The sequence below is a fragment of the Panulirus ornatus genome, chromosome 51 (assembly GCF_036320965.1).
Source record: "Panulirus ornatus isolate Po-2019 chromosome 51, ASM3632096v1, whole genome shotgun sequence".
In the NCBI taxonomy this organism is placed as follows: Eukaryota; Metazoa; Arthropoda; class Malacostraca; order Decapoda; family Palinuridae; genus Panulirus; species Panulirus ornatus.
This window is the reverse complement of record NC_092274.1, coordinates 2,102,501-2,126,152: the sequence shown is the minus strand read 5'-3', so window position 1 is coordinate 2,126,152 and position 23,652 is coordinate 2,102,501. Positions and strand designations below refer to the sequence as shown.

The window sequence follows — 23,652 nt, the reverse complement described above, 5'->3', positions numbered from 1 at the left end:
AGGTGAAAAAAAGGGCAAATGAGAGTTGGGGTGAGAGACTATCAGTAAATTTTAGGGAGAATAAAAAGATGTTCTGGAAGGAGGTAAATAGGGTGCGTAAGACAAGGGAGCAAATGGGAACTTCAGTAAAGGGCGTAAATGGGGAGGTGATAACAAGTAGTGGTGATGTGAGAAGGAGATGGAATGAGTATTTTGAAGGTTTGTTGAATGTGTCTGATGACAGAGTGGCAGATATAGGGTGTTTGGGTCGAGGTGGTGTGCAAAGTGAGAGGGTTAGGGAAAATGATTTGGTAAACAGAGAAGAGGTAGTAAAAGCTTTGCGGAAGATGAAAGCCGGCAAGGCAGCAGGTTTGGATGGTATTGCAGTGGAATTTATTAAAAAAGGGGGTGACTGTATTGTTGACTGGTTGGTAAGGTTATTTAATGTATGTATGACTCATGGTGAGGTGCCTGAGGATTGGCGGAATGCTTGCATAGTGCCATTGTACAAAGGCAAAGGGGATAAGAGTGAGTGCTCAAATTACAGAGGTATAAGTTTGTTGAGTATTCCTGGTAAATTATATGGGAGGGTATTGATTGAGAGGGTGAAGGCATGTACAGAGCATCAGATTGGGGAAGAGCAGTGTGGTTTCAGAAGTGGTAGAGGATGTGTGGATCAGGTGTTTGCTTTGAAGAATGTATGTGAGAAATACTTAGAAAAGCAAATGGATTTGTATGTAGCATTTATGGATCTGGAGAAGGCATATGATAGAGTTGATAGAGATGCTCTGTGGAAGGTATTAAGAATATATGGTGTGGGAGGCAAGTTGTTAGAAGCAGTGAAAAGTTTTTATCGAGGATGTAAGGCATGTGTACGTGTAGGAAGAGAGGAAAGTGATTGGTTCTCAGTGAATGTAGGTTTGCGGCAGGGGTGTGTGATGTCTCCATGGTTGTTTAATTTGTTTATGGATGGGGTTGTTAGGGAGGTAAATGCAAGAGTTTTGGAAAGAGGGGCAAGTATGAAGTCTGTTGGGGATGAGAGAGCTTGGGAAGTGAGTCAGTTGTTGTTCGCTGATGATACAGCGCTGGTGGCGGATTCATGTGAGAAACTGCAGAAGCTGGTGACGGAGTTTGGTAAAGTGTGTGGAAGAAGAAAGTTAAGAGTGAATGTCAATAAGAGCAAGGTTATTAGGTACAGTAGGGTTGAGGGTCAAGTCAATTGGGAGGTGAGTTTGAATGGTGAGAGGCTGGAGGAAGTGAAGTGTTTTAGATATCTGGGAGTGGATCTGTCAGCGGATGGAACCATGGAAGCGGAAGTGGATCATAGGGTGGGGGAGGGGGCAAAAATTTTGGGAGCCTTGAAAAATGTGTGGAAGTCGAGAACATTATCCCGGAAAGCAAAAATGGGTATGTTTGAAGGAATAGTGGTTCCAACAATGTTGTATGGTTGCGAGGCGTGGGCTATGGATAGAGTTGTGCGCAGGAGGATGGATGTGCTGGAAATGAGATGTTTGAGGACAATGTGTGGTGTGAGGTGGTTTGATCGAGTAAGTAACGTAAGGGTAAGAGGGATGTGTGGAAATAAAAAGAGCGTGGTTGAGAGAGCAGAAGAGGGTGTTTTGAAGTGGTTTGGGCACATGGAGAGAATGAGTGAGGAAAGATTGACCAAGAGGATATATGTGTCGGAGGTGGAGGGAACGAGGAGAAGAGGGAGACCAAATTGGAGGTGGAAAGATGGAGTGAAAAGGATTTTGTGTGATCGGGGCCTGAACATGCAGGAGGGTGAAAGGAGGGCAAGGAATAGAGTGAATTGGAGCGATGTGGTATACAGGGGTTGACGTGCTGTCAGTGGATTGAATCAAGGCATGTGAAGCGTCTGGGGTAAACCATGGAAAGCTGTGTAGGTATGTATATTGCGTGTGTGGACGTGTGTATGTACATGTGTATGGGGGGGGTTGGGCCATTTCTTTCGTCTGTTTCCTTGCGCTACCTCGCAAACGCGGGAGACAGCGACAAAGTATAAAAAAAAAAAAAAAAAAAAAAAAAAAAAAAAAAAAAAAAAAAAAAAAAAACAGTGTGTTGGTGAACTCACAAGACTATCTAACCAATATTCTCTATATAAAAAAGGACTGTGTAGAGGCAATATCAAATCTATGAGAAAGAATGAAACAAGGTTGGAACAGATCAGTGATTTTGATAAAGGACTGCTAACTGCCAAAGGATGTGTGTAAGAGATACTTGGAACAATTTGAAGGAATACTGACAGCAACAAATACCAAAGAAGATGGTGTACGTACACTAAAATAGGTAGGAGGAGAATACAAGATTCAGAGCATGCGTTTTAAGTCAACTGTTTGTAAAATACTTAAGTAAATGAAATATGTTAACTAAGATACATCATCTCAGCACATAAAATGACTCAAACAGATGCCAGATGAAGACAATCACATGGCATACAAATGCTTTCACACAATGTGTAAATAATTGGAATGGAAGAATTGTGTCAAAATAGACGAATGTGTTGGATTTAATTTGTCTTTTCAATAGATGGTAAAAGTACTCAGGATAGCTGCAAAAATCAAGGGTGGATAAGTATGCAAACTGTGAGAAGCAATGTATATGGTACTACAAATATCATAAGAAACAAATCATACACAGTAATGAGATACAAGATTTTTCCTTCTGATTTTTTGGAGAAGACATATTTTATAAATCAAATATTTTACAATATGAATGAGACATAAGAATATGCCACAAAATTAACTGGGTACACACAGAATTTACAGACTGAAAATTTGGGCAGGAGAATGTGGTCTACACATGACATAACTGCTTGGGGGATGAAGGAGGAAGTCTGAAATATCAGCCTCTAAATAACATGCTTGGTGATGGGTTGTTTGATAGTCACATAATTCATTTTCTATCTCGGTAAGAGCATACCATCTACCTGAGCTATTTCTTTTTCGGTTGGTTAGGCCTCATAGTTTCTCTGGCTTAAGAATCCAGTGCAAAAGGAGATACGGTAGCTTACTTTCTATTATTAGTATAAAGGTTCTAAGCTAATTCATAACTAAGTCCTACTGGTGCTCCAAAGAAATAAATGGTGCCAAGCTTATCAAAGCTTGCATAATGGATACCAAAAATAAATTTTTGCTAAAAGCTTCATGTAATGAATCTAGCATGATTCACTCTTTTAGGTATCATGACTCAATAATAAAGAGATTAATAAAAAAAAAATGGTGTTCATGCTAAATCTATAATACTGCTTCAGATTAAATGCATACCTATCATAGCCATCAAATCTTGATCAGAATACGGATACAGTAACAAGCATTAAATTGAAAAATAATTGAAATAATACCCCGATCCTTTTGGCTATTATCCACTTCTTCAGGAACTAGGTTATCCAGATACCATTTAATGTATTTTGAGTCTGTCAAGAAAGCATCATCTGCAATTTAGTCAAAGAAATTTCAGCAAGTATTCATCACTGCAGACAATATTCTTTTGACTCACTGATTTGTAATGTAACCTGAAACAATACAACTTCTGTCGAGGGATGTGCAAACACTTTGTCACTTATTCAATTTCATTATGCCCTACACTTGTAATTCCTTCAATATGCATGATGAATCCTTATTCAAATACAGCAAGTAATATATCAAGATGTTTAAAATAGAAATAGACCAGAGAGACTTCTTTCTTCACCTAGACAGTGTTACCCAAAGATAATTGGGATTCAAATTCAAATAAAACACTTGCTCAACAAAAATTTAACATAAAACATCCAATATAATCATATATAGTACTCCCTACCACTTCTACACCTGGGGATCTTATATATCTCTTCACATTCACTGACAGAGACAAGTTTAAAGCAACATGTTTTATCAGCTCTCCTAATCTGACCTTAAAACTTGACTCATTTTCTCTACAACACACTCTTGGTTCTCTATCTCTCTTTTATGGGCTTTATTTTGACTTCTACCTTTGATGCCTCTGCGAGCACAGCACACAATTCATAGCGTGCCACTGCACCAAGTGATTACTGTAAAGCTATTACTAATCTAAGCAATGGCCGATGCAATGTTTGCTTCTTTTCCTACATTGCTAAGTTCTGAACCTCTTTATCCTTCTGAGTCTTTCCCAACAACTATGACACATTTTCAAAAGGCATCATTTCTACTTCATCAAAACCTCTTAGATTCTTCTTTCTTTCTCTCTTTTCTCCTTTTGCCATTTCTTATGTTTCAGTCAAGGCCTGATCTCCATGAGGACTTTTGTCCATGACTGGAGCCTCTGACTTAAAAAAAAAAGAAGCAAAGATAAACCATGTAATCTACGGCTGTGAATACTTAATGCCACTAGCTCACCTCAAGCCTTTAGTTGTCTTAAACACAGTAAACTCTGAGGAGAGTGGGATTGCAAATGTGTCCTCACCTGTTATATTCAATTTAACAATGGAGTCTTTCAAAGATCAAAACTTGTTTCTGAGCCAAAGAAGACACCTAATACAGCAAACAGGGTAGATGTCCTATACAAATCATCATCCTACCTTTCAATCTCAAATACTTGGATGAAAATGATCTACAGACTCTCTAATACTGAATGGACAATGAGCATAGACTGCAGCTTGAATCCATCTTATACACAGCTAAGTAGTTTAGACTGATAAACAACCCTAAGTATAACACAAAAGGAAATCTTAAGACCACGAAATTTTTTTTTGACAAAGGCATCTAGTCTTTAACCCTCTTGCTTCATCCTTTGGATATATCAGAACAAACATTCTCACCCACTGATTGGAATTCAGATTAACTAATTGGCTATCAAAAACAATTTCACTTTACTGCAATGTGCGTGAATATTCCTGGGATCCTGAAACAAGTGGCGCATATTCAATGGTGCCATAAGAGATGTGTATACTGGGTTTCACAGTTCATGTGATACATGCAGCCATAGATTTTCGGTGTTTTGAGTTGCTGTTACAGCTTTATATGTGAGTTACACATATGACACATACATCAATGCATATATATATATTATCTCATCATTACACTCAGTCGCTGTCTCCCGCATTAGCGAGGTAGCACAAGGAAACAGACAAAAGACTGGCCTAACCCACCCACATATACATGGATAAACATAAATGCTCACACATGCACATATACATACCTATACATTTCAACGTATACATACATATACATACACAGACATATAAATATATACAAATGTACACATCAACACTTGCTGCCTTCATCCATTCCCGTCGTCACCCCACCACACATGAAATGGCATACCCCTCCCCTCGTATACATGCTCACGTGCTAGGAAACGACAACAAAGGCCAAATTCATTCACACTCAGTCTCTAGCTGTATATGTATGTATATATAACCCTATGCATATATCTCATTTTCTTCCTGGGGATATGGGAGAAAGAATACTTCCCATGTATTCCCTGCGTATTGTAGGAGGTGACTAAAAGGGGAGGGAGTGGGGGCTGGAAATCCCCCCCTTCCATTTTTATTTTTCAAAAAGAAGGAACAGAGAAGGGGGCCAAGTGAGGCTATTTCCTCCAAGGCTTAGTCCTCTGTTCTTAATGCTACCTTGCTAACATGGGAAATGGCGAATACGAAAAATAAATTCTTATTCTATTCATACATGTTTGCCACTTCCAGCATGAGCGAGGCAGCGTCATTAACAGATGACAGAGCCATAAGGGGATAAATTCTCACTTGGTCCTTTGCTCTGGTCTTTCTTTCAGAAAGTACTACAGGATGGGATGATTTCCATCCACCTAATCCCATCCCTCTTTGTCAAATTTTGCAACGTGCAGAGAATATGTGGGCAGCATTCTTTCTTCCTTATTCCTAGGATTATCTAAAGGTATATAATCAGTTTTTTCTTTCATACATATTTGCCATTTCTTGTGAACAACTTCTGGAAGTGATTGCAGAACAGAGGCCAATGATTAGGAATATCTGATTTGAATAGAGGGGCATACATAAGTATATGTGGGTAAGTGGGGTTAATGGTAACCTAGTATTACTGGATTATGTCCACACTGATCAGCCAGCAACCGAATGACTTTAGGATGCAATTGTCATGAGAGGGGCAGCTGGTGGGATGTTTGATCACCTCTTAGTGGAGGCAAAGGTGAAATTTGGCTGAGGCTTTAATATAAGAGGAATTTATGTGGGTGTAATAAGGGTGATGAAAATAAGCAAGCTTGGAAAAGAGGATTGTTTAAGGAGATGCCAAAAGATATTTTGTGAAGAATGGCAAAGTGAGAATAAATGAAACTATGGGAATGGGTTAGGAATTGAAGGTATTCATGGAAGTCTTTACTTATGCAAGGCAAATGTCTTGCACTTACATGGTGGCATACGGGCATGTGAAAAAGGGTAGCGAGTGATGGGATGAAGAAGTTAAGTTGTTAGTGAAAGTGAAAAGAGGGGTATTTGGGCATTACCTGTAGGGAAGGGAGGCGAGTGATTGGGAGATGCAGAAGAGGAAGCAGCAGTAGGTCAAGAGGGAGGTGCAGGGGCTGAAAAAGAGGGCAAATCAGAGTTAGGGTGAGAGAGTATTTGGAAACTTCTTGGAGAATAAGAGAACGTTTAGGAACGAGATGAACAGTCTGAGGAACAAAAACAAATGGTAGCAGCATCAGTAAACTGAGCATAAATAAAAATGGTAAACGGTAATGAAGAGGTGATGAGGAAATGGAGCGAGTATTTTGAAAGATTGCTGAATAAGTTTGATGATAGGCTGACAGATGTGGAGTGTCTGAGGCATCAGGGAATGCAGAGAAAGAATCATGGTTTGTGGCTTGGTGAAAATACAAGAGGTGAAGAAATCCTTGCATAAGTGCAGTGTAGCAATGCAGCTGGAGTGAATAAGACTGGAGTTGAATCTCTCAAGAGAGGGGAATACTTAGGATTTTCAGTGTACGTATGGCTTGTGGTGAGGTGCCTGAGGACTGCCAGAATGCCTGTGTAATGTCAGTGTGTAAAGGCAAGGGGTTCTGAAGTGAATGTTTGAATTCCAGAGGCAAAATCTATATGGGAGAGTGGTCACTGAGACGGTGGCAGCATGCATAGAACATCAGACTGGAGAGGAATGATGTGGCTTCAAAAGTGGCAGAGGGTGTAAGCATCAGGTGTAAGCTTTTGGAAATCTATATGAGGAATACTTAAAAGAGAGAGAGAGAGGGATGTATTAGAAGTATTTACGGATCGGGTGAAAGCACATCTCAAGTTTGATATAGGTGCCTCTTGAAAGGTCTTATGAATACATGGTGCTGAAGGAAATCTATCAAGAGTAATAAATTTCTACTAATACACTAAAAATTGTGTGCGAGAAGGGAAGAGGGTGAATTGTTCCAGGTGAAGGTGGGAATGCAGTAAGTATGTATGACATCAACATGGCTGTTTAGTCTGCTTATGGAGGGAGCAGTGAGGGAGGTAAATGTAAGGGCTTTGGAGAGAGATGAGTCTGCACTCTGTTGGGGGTGTAGGAGCCTGGAAGGCGAATTAGTTGCTGTTTGCTGACAACAGCTCTGGCAGCAAAATTGAATGAGAAACAATAGGAGCTGGTGTTTGAGTCTGCAAGTGAGACAGGAGAAGTTTGAAAGTCAACATCAATAAAAATAACATTATAAAATTTAGCATGGGAGAGAGACAATTTGGTTGGAGTGTGAGTCTCAAGAGAGAAAACCTAGAGGAATTGGAATGCTTTAGACACCTAGCAGTGGACATAAAAGTGCATAGAAGCATGGATGCTTAAGTAACCCAAAGGATAAAGGATAGGTTTGGGAAGTAGAGTCCTAGGTACATTAAGGATTGCATGGAAAGAGTGGTCAGCATCTTCAACAGGTATGTCTGATGGTACAAAAGACATGATAGTGTTGCAAGGAAGTAAGGAATGGGCCATGCAGGAAAATGTAAGGAAGATGGGGGATGCAGTGCATATGAAATGCTTAAGGATAAAATGTGCTGTAAGGAGTGCTGAATAAGTAAAAACTGAAAGAGTAAGATACAGAAGCAAGACAGTAAGAGAAGTATGGTTCAGAGAGCTTAAGGTGTGTTTACAGAGTTTTAGACATAAGGAGAGGATGATTAAGCACACATTTCAGAAGTGGAGAAATGGACAAGGAGAAAACCAAGCTGGAGATGGAAGGATGGAGTGAAGAATGCTTTGAGGTATTCAATTCTGATCTTGATGAAGGTGTGATGCATGCATAACATAAAGTATACCCAAGTGATACAGTAGACAGGGGGTAATATGCTTTCAATGGGCTGAATCTGGGCATATGAAGTGGTCACGTGAAATCATAAAAAAGGTTCTGTGGGGCTTAAAAGGTGGAGGGGAGGCTATGGCTTCGAGGCATTATGCGTGACAGCTAGAATGTGGTGGTAAATGGTAAACATATACATACATAAACGCCAATATATGTACATATACATATCAACATATAGACACACATACACAGACATATAAATATATGCACATGAACATATTCATATTTGCTTGCCTTCATCCATTCCTGGTGCTATACTGCCCCACAGGAAACAGCAGCACTACCCCGCCCCACAGGAAACAGCAGCACTACCCCCTCCTTCAGCAAGGTAGTGCCAGGAACACTCAAAAAAAGGCCACACTCGTTCACAGTCAGTCTCCAACTTTCAAGAGTAATGCACCAAAACCACAGCTCCCTATCCACAACCAGGTCCCACAGACCTTTCTATGGTTTACCCCAGACGTTTCATATGGCCTGGTTCAGTCCGCTGACAGCACGTTGATCCGGTATACCACACCATTCCAATTCACTGTATTCCTTGCATGCCTCGGACCCTCCTGTATGTTCAGGCCCTGACTGCTCAAAATCTTTTTTCACTCCAACCTTCCACTTCCCATTTGGTCTCCTGCTTCTCCTTGTTTCCTCCACCTCTGACACATATATCCTCTTTGTCAATCTATCCTCACTCATTCTCTCCATATGTCCACATCATTTCAACACACCCTCCACACATCTCTCTTACACTTACATTACTTACTCGATCAAACCACCTCACACCACATATTGTCCTCAAACAGTTCAATTCCAACACATCCACCCTCCTCCATACAACCCTATCTATAGCCCATGCCTAGCAACCGTATAACATTGATGGAACTGCTATTCCTTCAAACATACCCATTTTTGCTCTCCGAGGTGACGTTCTCTTCTTCCACGCATTCTTCATCGCTCCCAGAACTTTCGCCCCTGTGACTCACTTAGGCTTCCATGGTTCCATTCACTGCTAAATCCACTCCCGGATATCTAAAACACTTCACTTCCTCCTATTTTCTCTCCATTCAAACTTACATCCCAATTAACTTGTCCCTCAACCCTACTGAACCTAATAAACTTGCTCTTATTCACATTAACTGTCTCTAAGGGGAGGAAGAACAACTAGGTTGGTTTTATGCCAAGTGCCCTCTCCAGGATATGAACCCTTGACCTATATGATTCATAATAAACTTATTTCTAATATTCAGTCATCAGTTATGGTGGACCTAATGTACAAGATTCTATGGATTTTCTTTTTTCTAAATGATTCATGAACCAAGGGTTCTGAACATTAGTTTTCTTAGCCCGGTGTTAAGTCCACAGAAATATGATAAAGATCTGTTTTTCAAACAATATGGTAAATCAGTATGAATGAAAGTAAAGAAAACCAATAAACTGAAAAAAGGGAGTCAATATCACAGAATATTTTTCTTTCATGATGCCTCTATCTTACATGACAGTGCTCCCATATGACAGTGAAGCTATCTAATCTAAACAGCATAAGAAAACTTTCAATTTTACTCAAGTTAAGTAGATTTGGCGATAAGACCTCAAAGAATATTCCACACCTATCTGTATCAACGTGCATAAAAGAGATTCATTTGGGAGAGATTGAACAGGAGGTGTAATTAAATGTGGCTGCTGTGTCTGCAATTGCAAATGCATCACAATACATATCCTGTATACAAGAAAAGGATAATAATAAAGAAAAAAGGTGCAAAAAATATTCAGGCTAGAATGTACTTTACAATATTATGCCACAGTTTCTTGCATTATAACAGTTTTCTTTCCATGATACACAAACACTCCCCCTTACATCATTGATGATCAGATGCAACACAAAATTTTAACAATGCAACTTAGGAAATTATGAAGCACTTCTAGAAATTTTACCACATTTGAACATTACCATTTTTCCACTATGCAAAAGAGGTAATGCTTTGCACTGTCCTATCATAATTACTGGTTATCATAAACCATGCAATGGTCATGATTAACCGTGTTTTCACTTTTAAAAATCCATATATTTAAGAATCTCACAATATTTTAAATTTTGTTCCATCTTCTAACATGTCTCGCTGAGAAATACCTGATTCGTATATGAGAAATTAGTGATTCTGGTACCAGCAAACTTATCTCTTATACAGCAGATTCCAAGTAAACTAGAACCTGGCTTATATTCATCTGAAGTTGACTGACATGCCCTGCACAAATCATGAAATATTACATGCAATGAAATTCTGCCTTTCATGTTTTCTATATGCCAACATCACATGATCAACAGAAAAGAAAAAGTTAAAATTAAAAAACTATAAATTCTATAAATCCATTACTAAAAAGATGTCAATAAATAATTTTTCTTTCTCAATTCTCAAACAACACAAGAGTTGTTTCAAAACCAAATGACTTTCTTAAATTCAAAATCAAGACTAGTATTGACATTCTCTTGGGTATAATCCTCAGTAGACGAGCAAGTTTTAAACCTATCATATCTAACATTTAATATCAACTACTGTAAAGAAGATATCTCTCTCATGCCCAATCCCTCAAAAAATTCCCATCAAGTGGGTGGCCTGGGCAAAAGTCTCCACTCATCCCTTCCTCGCATACACTATTCCATGCATTCTTCCACCACCTCTCTCTAGTGTTCTTCCACTTTATTTCCCCATGTCACAGGTGGTCTTCCACTCACCCCAACCCCTTTAAATTGTACTGTCATACACTTTCCTTGTAAGCTCCCTGTCTCCCATCTTTCCACAAGCCCAAGCCACCTTAAGGTATTATGTTTTACCCACTCTAACTCTCCATATTTCATTCCCTTTCCATTCCCTGCCATACCACATCTCTCAAACACCCCTTCATTTCCTTCTTCATTCCATCCAGTTATACCACATGCTCCTCTCAAACAAGTCACTTCCACAGCCTAGATTCTTGACTTCTGTGACTCATTCCATGTTTTAGCCAAACAGGTAAGGGCTGGGAGGACTTAATTGCCCTTAATCCTGTCTTCACTTCCATTCATACACCTTCATTATTCAGCTAAGAGACCCAATGACTTTTCTACTCTGTACTGCTCTCTATCTCTCCTTCTATATCACCAAACTTCCCAAGATAGCTCCCAAATACTTTAACTCTTTCACTTCTAGTCTTTTTCCACCTATATATATTACACAGCTTCATTATATGTACACTGCATTAATAATTTTATTCAATTAAACAGTTCTGATAAACCACTGTCAGATTCCTTGACAAACCAAAAATTTTAACAATTCACAATATCAATAATACTCCTTCATGTTAAATCTTTCCATGGTCCCACTTCATTTAACTGAAGACTTGAATCTTTGAAGACATGCAGACAGAAAAAAAATCAAAACAAAAATCTTACCTTCGTTAAGGTTGACCTTGTCCATGTTCGGGATATTTGTGGCAGAAGCACCGAGCTGAAGTTCTCTAGAGGCAGCGGACTGAGAACTGTTGGTGCGGTCCCGTCTTTCAGTCTCTTCTGAACTGCTCTCAGCCTCGCTCTCCAACTTTTTGTTCTCTATAGTGACACGTACTTCTGGTATGGCCTTTGGAGATGGTTCTTCCCATCTTGGCACAAATGTGATATCTTCTTTACGAAGCTCTTCAATGAAATATTCAATTATTTCTTTTCCCTGTTTGATAGAATTTTAAAATGTAAAATCACATGTAATTTCAAGTTGCAAAATCATTTAAGAAAAGACAATTTTCATGCATAAGAAATATCACTTATGATACTGATATAAAGCATAATTTAGCACTTTTTATACTGAAAAAATCTTCAAAATAAAGGCCAAATTTTTGTTACAATACAGCAATTTATTTACAGCACAGCTGTAATAATTCACCTACATTATAATGTTCTAATAACATAACATCCTTACTGATGAATGAAATTACTTCACTTGCCACTTATGATCTTACTATCAGCAGACATCCATTAATCTCCATCCCATAATTAAAGTAAGGAGATAAAGGCAGAGTACATAAATTCTAGTCATTGTTCCTGGCTGACAGAAGCCTGACTTAAAGATCTGCAAAACATGCATGCACAAGATATCTGGAATGAGAACAGTATGATGCCATTCAGTATTTCATTTTTCCATCTAACTCACTACTTGTGTCTATCTTTATAGCAGCTGACATAATATAGCTAAAGGCATTCCCTAATCAAACCTACTTTGGACGAAAGGTTAGTTTTATAGGTACGACAAAAAAGAGTGTGGGAAGAATTCATTTGACCTCCTTAGGTGTGTGTAGAACTGACTCTAAAAGGTGAAAAGTTTACAAGAGGAAGGGAAGACAAAAGATGGGAGAATTCCAGACCTTTTTTAAATGCTTAGAATCAAGATTTAAATGTTATAATGTGCTGGGATTGTATAACTATGGCTGTTTAAATGACTTGTAACGTGCTGTGCAAAAAAAAAAATCAATCAATCTTTCAATTTTCTTTTATGTGCCTATCAACAACATACACACTGTACATACAAACTGCTTATACCTCAAGATATACTTACGTTGAAAGTATTTATCTGCAACACACATCCAATAATGCACATCAGATTTATCTAAAGACATTCTTGTGTGCAAAGTAAGCATCAGAAATATTCAGATCCACTGATGTACATAATCTTCACATCCTTTCAGTACCATCATGTTCACTTGAAATCTTTTCATTTCTCTTTAAACTGTCTATTCCTATAACCTATGAGCTATTCCTTGATCCTGCCTGCATGTGTTATCAATTCAATCGGGAAGACACGGCAAGAAAGACTGTATCACCAACAGCAAACATAAAAGTGTAGCATCGTCCATAACCTTCCTACCCCAAAATAGCCCATCTCGTTCCCATGAAAGGAACAGCCTTGAAGGAGCAGGAGGCCCATAATAGGGATCCTGGAATTTGCATATTTACCTATCACCCATTTGAGTGAGCTCCAGCCTTGAATCAATTTCCATACCTTAGTTATTCTGACTCTCTAGAATGTAATCTGATCTCTTGTTGTACATTGCATTTGGAACCATCAAAATCAGTCAGTACCATTTCATCATGAATTCTGCACTGGCAACTGATCTAAAAGTATTCCATATGCATACATAATGTCACACATTCAACTACTGTGTCCACAGACAAATTCCCTTTTCTTATGCATTAATTTCTCATTCCTGTAAACATCCCTATATTCCATCAAAAAATACTTTGTCTCCAATATTCAAGAACATCTGTGGAACACCTACTTCAAACATTTACATGTAGCTCACCTTTGATATGTTTTGTGAATATTGTCTCATGGCAATTTTTTCTACTGTGCTCTCAAATCCAAAAAATGACTTAATATCTAGGGTGGCAGCTTGCTCAAAGCATGTCCAGTCGCTGTTTTCCGGATGAACCTGATGATAATAAGAAAAAATCAATCAACACTGTATAATCAATGTTACAGTCAACACTGTATAATCAATGTTACATAAACATACCAAGGCATTACAACACATAATTACATAACCAAAAGACAATTATTAATGATTGATATATGGAGATGAAGAGGGTTTTCCTACAAAATAAATGAAAGTAAAACCCTTTTTCACCACAATAAATCAACTCTATTATCAGTATTATGAATCAGCAAAGTGCCTCAACCACTTATATGTTCCTAAGATAATTCTAGTCATTAGGAAATTTACACATCATCAGTGATAAGTGTATTTACAATACATCGTACAGTACACCAGAGAAAATATCTCAAAGGCTAATTAGATAGAAACTATTTGACATGATGGAATATTTCAGATTCTATAAACTCACAAACCACATATAATTTGGATTTTGATCTGGTTGGGATAAAAGTACTTTTACTACATCAGCAATCTCCACCATACTAAATCCCCCAAAATGTACATACTGTGTAGCGGCACTTCTCATTGATGACAACTCTCGAAGAAAAGCTTTCATTGTATGCTTCAATCGTAAGAGTCCGGTTTCTCTTGTCAAGTGTGTTTGTCTGCACAAAGTATATATATTCCACACCCATGATCTGCCAGACATAAAATAACATATTAGCATACACAAGGACACTGTTTGAGAAATTAATTAATACATAAATTCTTATAACTAATTCATTTCACTGACATATAAAAGACAAAGCAGATTTTTCAGTCACAAGTGATTTTAAAATTTATTCACTTCTTCCATTACAAAAATCATCTTATAAAATGTTTCACACCTCACAATTTAGAATAATTACAGGAATTATAAAAATGATTCATGATAGAAGTTGCATATCACCAAAAAACTGATAAAATACAGAGAAATGAACAATAATTCATCAGATATGTACATATGGTTAAATCACTCAAGTGAAATATCCTTTTTGTTTTCATCTCTTAGTTTCATATAATCAGCTATATTTATGAGCATTTCTTATGGAAATATAAATCAATTTTTGCATTCTTCCTAAAGATAAAACTATAATGCTGATTCTTTCATTCCACTCATGTCATTTTCCATCTTGTTCAGCTAAGCGTCACACTCATCCATAACTCCTTTGGACTAAAAAGAATAAAAAACTCCATTCATCAATAACACTGGCAAATGATGCCTTGCAAGAAATTTGCATATATCCACATTAGGAAGCTACTTCCATTCTTTTTATTTCTAGTACTAGGCCTCACTTTTTTAACCAACAAAAAATTTGGCAAAATAAGTAGTTGCTTGGCAAATCATGCATCATGTGTTTTAACTCAATGAAGCCATTATGTATACACTGAGGTATTACATTTTTCTGCCAGTGTAGCTGACACCCATGAGTGTCACTACCACCATCATGAATCCTATCGCTATCCAGGAAAGCCATCCTCCTATCACGACCCAAGACCATCATCAACAGGAATCCGATCATTATCCAAGACCACCTTCTTTCCTATCACTGTCCGAAGCCATCATCACCACCAATATTCAGCATCACCATCCTTCCTTTCACCATCCAAGAGTACTAATAGCCTTCCTGTCACCATCCAGAACCATCACCATCCTTCCTAGCATCATCCGGGGCCACCACCATCAAGGACCACTAACATCCTTCCTATCACCATCCAGGGCCACCACCATCCTTCCCATCACCATCCAGGGCAACCACCATCCTTCCTATCACCATCCAGGGCCACCACCATCCTCCTATCACCTTCCAGGACCATATCCATCCTTCCTATCACCATCCAGGGCCACCATCATCCTTCCTATCACCATCCAGGACCATACCCATCCTTCCTGTCACCTTCCAGGACCATATCCATCCTTTCTATCACCATCCAAGGCCATCACCATCCTTCCTATCACCATTCAAGGCCATCACCATCCTTCCTATCACCTTCCAGGACCATATCCATCCTTCCTATCACCATCCAGGACCATCACCATCCTTCCTATCACCATTCAAGGCCATCACCATCCTTCCTATCACCTTCCAGGACCATATCCATCCTTTCTATCACCATCCAGGACCATCACCATCCTTCCTATCACCATTCAAGGCCATCGCCATCCTTCCAATCACCATCCAGGACCACATCCATCCTTCCCGGCAAGAGGGAACGGGTGGGGCCCCCCTCTCATCGCCATACTAGGCTGTCGGCCACATCAAATCACAGCCAACTTCACGGGTGTCTCCGCCGCCCCATGTCTCCTGGCGGTGGTGGTGCCTCCGCAACGCTACGTACCTGGGTAAGGACGAAGGGCAAAGGTTGATGGGAGAAGGAAAAAGATACGAGTAGAAAGGGAGATATAAGGCTACGTGAGCATCCATGACACCAACCCAATCGTTCATCAGCTTTTTTAAATTAAGTTTTGACTCCTTCTGTCGCTGGTTAGCAAGCACACCCGTCCTCCCCCCCCCCAACAATCATTACCAATCGGGAATAATTACATCACACAAATTAATGGCGTCTCCGATGAGCAGGGGGGGGGGGAGGGGGTAATTAACTCAACGATAATTTCCTCCCCCACACGATCGATTTTTCAAAATGTCTCGGACGTGTGTTTGCACAAGAGCACCAAACGGAATGTGACACAGAACATTTTACACTTATCAATAGCTACATTTTCTTGATAAATATGGCTGTGTTCTTTTTACAAGGTACATGACGAAAACGCAGCTCTCTCTCTCTCTCTCTCTCTCTCTCTCTCTCTCTCTCTCTCTCTCTCTCTCTCTCTCTCTCTCATCTTCTACGACAGAATTTCGATAGGAAAAAAAGAAATATTTCGAGTCGGCCTTAAATTACTACCTGTATTTACCCTCATTCGTACTGTCCGGGATCCGAACCCCGCGCTACGAATATGTACTCAAAATCTGCACATGACTTCATAGGAAATTAATCCTTATTAATCACGCCAAGGTTCAACTGTATACCGCGAACGCAGCTAGATACGACACAAAGAGGAATGAGAGACAACGAAAATGAGAGAGAGAGAGAGAGAGAGAGAGAGAGAGAGAGAGAGAGAGAGAGAGAGAGAGAGAGAGAGAGAGAGTCTGCGACGTCTGCCGGGAGTTACGTAAACCTTTCGCCCGAGATACGAATCGAACTTGCACTTTTCTACCAGCACTTATCTACAACCCCTACGGCGGTGCACCCTTGAGTGCATCCACCCCCCATCCCCCCAAGCGATAAAGGCATTATCTTCTGTGAGGCCTCGAGTTTTCATGAAGTTACAACTCACGCTCGATTTCCGCTATGAAAATAAAACTTTCTTTACTCTCTCTCTCTCTCTCTCTCTCTCTCTCTCTCTCTCTCTCTCTCTCGCTTAGCTATCATAACCTTGTTGTTGTTGTTGTTGTTGTTGACGAGGATGGCTGATGACCGTGATGTGAGGTATCTGTTGTTGTCTTAGACAGGGGGGAGAGGGGGGGGGCTCCTCTCACGTAAACAGACAAGAGATGGAGGGGGGGGGTGGGGTGGGGTGTGGCTTGAGATAGGGGAAAGTCATGGCGTCTAAGTGGATGTAATCACATCATGACTGTTCTCTCTCTCTCTCTCTCTCTCTCTCTCTCTCTCTCTCTCTCCCAGTGCGACCAACGACCCCCGCCCTGATAAGTTACGCACGGCGTCATTACATTCACCCAACGCGAAAGAAAAACAGGGAAAAAAGATATATTTTGGTCGTTTTACAACAGTAATTTTGTCTGTCTGTCTGTCTGTCTGTCTCTCTCTCTCTCTCTCTCTCTCTCTCTCTCTCTTTCTCTCTCTCTCTCTCTCTCTCTCTCTCTCTCTCTCTCTATATATATATATATATATATATATATATATATATGTGTGTGTGTGTGTGTGTGTGTGTGTGTGTGTGTACAGGGAGCTGTGGTTTCGGTGCATTACACAAGACAGCCAGAGGATGGATGTGGCCTTTCTTCGTCTGTTCCTGGTGGCTCCTCGCGAACGCGGGAAACGGCGATCAAGTATCAAAGGGGGAGGGGAAATATATAATAAAGTTAACAAAAAGGAGTAAGTCTCTATGGCTGCTCGACCTAACGTTGATTTGACATCTGTGTGTGTGTGTGTGTGTGTGTTGGGCCTTCACCTGTCACCTTACCGTGTGAGGGCAAGCGTCTCCTCCCTCACTCCAACACCAATCTCCACCACCAACACCACCACACAGGGACGCCATTCAAACCTTTACTAAATCCAAAATGCATTTTTTTTTCCTAAAGGACCGACAAGGGGGAAAATATCTAAAAACACTGCCCCATACTCAAGAGTATTGTTCGAAAAGAAAAATAAACTTTGCAGTGGGGGAAGAAAAAAGGAAAAAAATGGGATTAAATAAAAAGGGTAGACTAAAATAAATGGACTGAAATGAGAAAACTAGATCAAATAAAGAGGGTTGAGCAAAAAAAAAAAAAAAAAAAAATTGGACTGAAATATATAACAGCATCATAGAAAAAGGATGAAATCGAAACAAATGAAAAAAACAAAAAGAAAACTGGGTTAAAATATTAAGGGGCAGACTAAGGTAAAAAGAATGACATTCTGTATTTTTACTTCCCCCCTAGTGTGAAGTGTCGGGGATTCTGGCCTGGGGCGCCCCGAGGTGAAGGATTAACCCAGCCCTGAGCTGGACAGGTGAATCTTACACCTGTCCTCAGGTGCCCACAGCCAACACCTAAGCCATCAGATTAATGTAAACACACCGCAGACAGACATGTGTATCCCTACTGCACTTAAATCAAACCATCACCAAGCTCTGTCACCACATACCGTCCCCAAATGCTGCTGCTCTCTCTCTCTCTCTCTCTCTCTCTCCACTCTAGCCTATCCAAACCTAATCTAGTAAGATGAGGTGTTCTAGGAAATCAAACACCTAAGAAAAGCCAAATGCAGTATGATCAAAAAACTACCCTTCACCCCCACACCCCAGCCCAACCCCTTTCACACGTTCCCATAAAATTTCAGAGCCAGTATAATTCCCTCCACACTACTGGCAGTGCCTTTTCAGCAATTCCTTCCTTGCGGACTGTTGAACCAGAGGGAGAGGTGGGTGGAGAAGTTTCTACTGCAGATTACTACGTCTTGGATTACTAGGTCCCTCTTTTATCTAATCTTCCCCCCCCCCCCCCACACACACACACTCGAAAACCTAAGCTAAGCTAAGCTGAGGTAAGAAAAGCTAGAGCTGCTGGGTTAATCCAAACTAATATAGCTGAGGTAAGAAAAACTAGGGCTGCTGGGTTAATCCAAACTATTATAGCTGAGGTAAGAAAAACTAGGGCTGCTGGGTTAATCCAAACTAATATAGCTGAGGTAAGAAAAACTAGGGCTGCTCGGTTAATCCAAACTATTATAGCTGAGGTAAGAAAAGCCAGGGCTGCTAGGTTAATCCAAGCTAATATAACGCGATCTAACCTAGCCTAGCCTAGGCTGTATCCTTGGCAGTTCCGTGAGCCAGGAACACCCCTTAGGGAAAAAGACCTGAGGGCAAAACTTTAATCGAGGAACACACACACACACACACAGACACACACCTTCAGGAGACGCAAGGCCTCGACATGGAGCCTGAAGCGACAAGAGATCTGAATGACTGCGCCATTTTCCGCAGACCAACCTTCACCTGGAACCACTCAATCTCCTCTATTCTTATTCGCACACAAGCCTTAGTTTTCCTCATCCGCTATATATATATATATATACATACATATATATATATATATATATATATATATATATATATATATATATATATATATATATATATATATATATATATTTATTCGTAAGACCTTCTACAAGGCATCTCTATCTACCCTAACACATGCTTTTCCCGCTACCCAAGCATCAACACGAGTAACACACACACACACACACCCACCTTCTTCAGGAGATACGGGGCCTCAACGTGTAGTCTGCAGCGACGGGAGATCTGACTGACAGCGCCATCTTTCGAGGTGTTTTCCTTGATGATATCCGCTCCCGCCATGATGGGAATCATGTCACAAGTGGGGAACCGACGCACGTACGCCTGAAGGAGGAGAGAGAGGGAGGGAAAATAAACAACACATGCCTCAATGAACAGGAAAAAAAATCTATAGATGTGTCTATAACTTCACAGGGCCTTTATAGAGATATAGAGAGACCACGGGGTGTCTACACTGCACAGGGCCTTGATATAGCTATATGTAGTGAGCTTATGAGCCTTTAAGTGTTATACAAAAACTCCAATGGTCATTCTCATGTATAAAATTTTAAAGGACATTTATAGACGTGCATTCTGCAAAGGCCATTTAGAACTATATAAAATCCAAAGGACTTTTACTGATATATATATATATATATATATATATATATATATATATATATATATATATATATAATCTATTGAACTTCTGTATGCTGTATGATTTATTGCACGCACACACACACACACACACACACACACACACACACACGTGTGCTTCAAAATACATCCAAATCTAACAAGCAACTACAGCTGTATTGAGTCCCTAACCCCATACATTAGGGACATCTCAAGACTTCTTCGGAGGATAATACAATAGGCCATACAACGCCGGAGTCTATTAATACAAACGCATGGTGGCCTAGAGCAGATGACATACACATGAGCGATGTATTTAACGTATACATGAGGGAGGAGGGGGGGGTTCCCAGGACGCCACCCCCCTCCTCCCCCTCCCCTTTTCCCGCTGACGTCAGAGCTTTTCGCGATTTTCGCGACATCGCGGAACTTGCCGGGGAGGACGACCCCCTCACCCCCCATCCTCCATCCTCTCCCCTTAACCCCCAGTTCCCCCCCCCCCCCCGAAAGGACGTCTCCCACCCCGCACCCATGATTGCGGCCTCATTGATTTACCTCATCAGCGCCAGCCTCACACTGGCAGACGCATGAGGCCTCATTTTCCGGGCGATGAGGTTCGTGGGGTTGGGGGGGGGGGGGGGGGGGGGGGGGGGGGGGGGGGGGGGGAAAGCGTGCCTCCTCCGCGGGCGGTCGCGTACCGCGCTCCCATCTTCTTCCCTCCCTTCAATCACACAAAAAAACACGTTTTCTATAACCCCCTCCTGACACCGCCCACTACTACACGTCACTACACTAACTCTATGGCGTGGGACCATTACATTAATCTGCTACCTATGCGCCCCCTCCGTTAACGGGACCAATCGCCAAAGCTTTGGAAACTTTTTTTTACCTTCATGTTTTCCCGAGCGCCTGACACCTGACCCTTTTCCCCTTACACCGCTGAGGTTAGGGAACTCTTCCCATCCTAGAAAAAAAAACTATGGCTACAAAAGCGTCCAGTACACGACCCAAGGTCGTCCTGTAACATAAATCCACCAGTCTGTTCCTGGCAGCCACCTGCCTAACCCCACACCAGCAGCCGGGCTCGCTAAACCCGTTCGTTCGTCTGGCCGAACAGCATTCATCCTTCCACCTCGGCGTTCTCCCAACACAGGGACTACGTGGATCCTGCAGCTTCGAGGCTGCGCTCCGATCAGTAGCAGGGAAAGGAGGGACTCCCAGTCGTGCCGTCGTGCCCAAAGGGGGGTCATGCCTTCGTCGTACGCTGCAGGAACCATCTAAGGCCAAGAGACGGTAGTCTGAGGGGCCCCCTCGCCCTTAGTCTGAAGGGCCTCGCCCTTACCCACACCAACCCCTGCGAACCTCTGGGACACTGACCAGCCAGCTGGGAATGATCCCAGCGCGATCCCAGACTGCGCTCTATAGTCCCCGGGAACTCGAGCTGAAAATCCCGAGTGAGAGAGAGAAAGGGAGTGTGTGTGTGAGAGTTGGTGCTTACAAATGAAGGGGTGAGAATTTTATACCAGTGTGGCCCCGTCTCTTGTCTATATACCATGCTTTAACCTTATATATATATATATATATATATATATATATATATATATATATATATATATATATATATATATATTGGAAAGGATCACAATTTTGCGCGTGATCAAGATATTTCTATTAGTCCACGGGGAAAATGAAACACGATAAGTTCGCAAGTGCACTTTCGTGTAATAATCACATCATCAGGGGAGACACAAGAGAGAAATATAACAGTCAGTTGATATACAACGAAGAGACGAATATCAACTGACTGTTATATTTCTCTCTTGTGTCTCCCCTGATGATGTGATTATTACACGAAAGTGCACTCGCGAACTTATCGTGTTTCATTTTCCCCGTGGACTCATAGGAATATATGTGTGTGTGTGTGTGTGTGTGTGTGTGTGTGTGTGTGTGTGTGTGTGTGTGTGTGTGTGTGTGCGCGCGTGTAAACTATAGTATACAACGTAGAATACACAGTTTTATTCCACCAGTTGTATATAATGCGTCTTTAACATCCCCTTGGCTTGAGAATCATCGCGATACGGGACAACTCAAGCAATCATAACAATGATCAACAAATGCGCGTCTCTCTCGCATATATTCTCCCGCTTTTGCCACAGCGCTGCCCACCACCACACCACCACAATGTGTCGTTGTGGTAGCCACCGCGCACCACACGTCTGTCGATGTACCTTTTCTCTCCCACCTTACCCCCCCCCCCCGCGCCCCCAGGGTGCACGTACCAACCCCGTGCTACACGACCGACGTCCGTTTTTTTTTCAAAAACCCCGTGTGTGTGACTCTGGTCGCTCGGGAAAGCGCTCCCGAAGCTAACGATTGACTTTGAATGAGCTTAGGGGGAGTTTTTTTTTTTGGGGGGGGGTGCTGATGGTGACGGGGTTGGTGTGACGGAGTAGATGTGACGGGGTTGGTGTGACGGGGTAGATGTGACGGGGTTGGTGGGACGGAGTAGATGTGACGGGGTAGATGTGACGGGATAAGTGTAAAGGGGTAGATGTGACGGGGTTGGTGTGACGGGGTAGATGTGACGGGGTTGGTGTGACGGGGTAGATGTGACGGGGTTGGTGTGACGGGGTAGATGTGACGGGGTTGGTGTGACGGGGTAGATGTGACGGGGTTGGTGTGACGGGGTAGATGTGACGGGGTAGATGTGACGGGTGGGATAATGTGGCTCCGTGATAAGGGTGACGGCAAGGCATGCCCTATCTCTCATCCATCACTACCCCTGACCTCCCCTTCTCACCCTTTGATCGCGTTATACAACGCCATATATATATATATATATATATATATATATATATATATATATATATATATATATATATATATATATCCCTGGGGATAGGGGATTAAGAATACTTCCCACGTATTCCCTGCGTGTCGTAGAAGGCGACTAAAAGGGGAGGGAGCGGGGGGCTGGAAATCCTCCCCTCTCGTTTTTTTTTTTTTAATTTTCCAAAAGAAGGAACAGAGAACGAGGCCAGGTGAGGATATTCCAAAAGAGGCCCAATCCTCTGTTCTTAACGCTACCTCGCTAACGCGGGAAATGGCGAATAGTTTAAAAGAAGAAAGATATATATATATATATATATATATATATATATATATATATATATATATATATATATATATATATATATATATGAGAGCCCCTCATGTACTCCACTTGCTTCACAATCACCTCCAATCCCTCACAATCACATCTAATCCCTCATAATCCCCTCACACTACAACAATAAATTGAAAACTCGAAAAAATACTTTTTATTTATTTATCTTTTTTTAAATCCTTCCTCCGCCTGCCTACCCGAATGCTCCCATTTTCTATTCAAAGCACCCGTTTTCTACCGTGGCAAATCCCAGCCCGTGTGTCCACATCAAACACTGGAGTTGAATAGCTACCAAATATTTGTTATTCATTTGACATCATGCAATTCTCTTTCTCCATAAATGAATAAATCTCCC

The 23,652-nt window shown here is 41.1% G+C and overlaps 1 protein-coding gene across 4 annotated transcripts in view; it reads right to left on the bottom strand.

The window, feature by feature from the left end:
* The window catches only part of retm (real-time), a 118,785-nt gene that overhangs the window by 38,534 nt on the left and 56,599 nt on the right, over positions 1 to 23,652 (bottom strand). For all 4 annotated transcript variants that reach the window (XM_071691790.1, XM_071691791.1, XM_071691792.1 and 1 more), the window contains exons 2-5: positions 19,688 to 19,837; positions 14,238 to 14,369; positions 13,600 to 13,728; positions 11,702 to 11,972 (exon numbers count right to left, since the gene is read on the bottom strand). In XM_071691790.1, the coding sequence (XP_071547891.1) occupies positions 11,702 to 11,972; positions 13,600 to 13,728; positions 14,238 to 14,369; positions 19,688 to 19,837 (682 nt within the window). The remainder of the gene's footprint in view (positions 1 to 11,701; positions 11,973 to 13,599; positions 13,729 to 14,237; positions 14,370 to 19,687; positions 19,838 to 23,652) is intronic.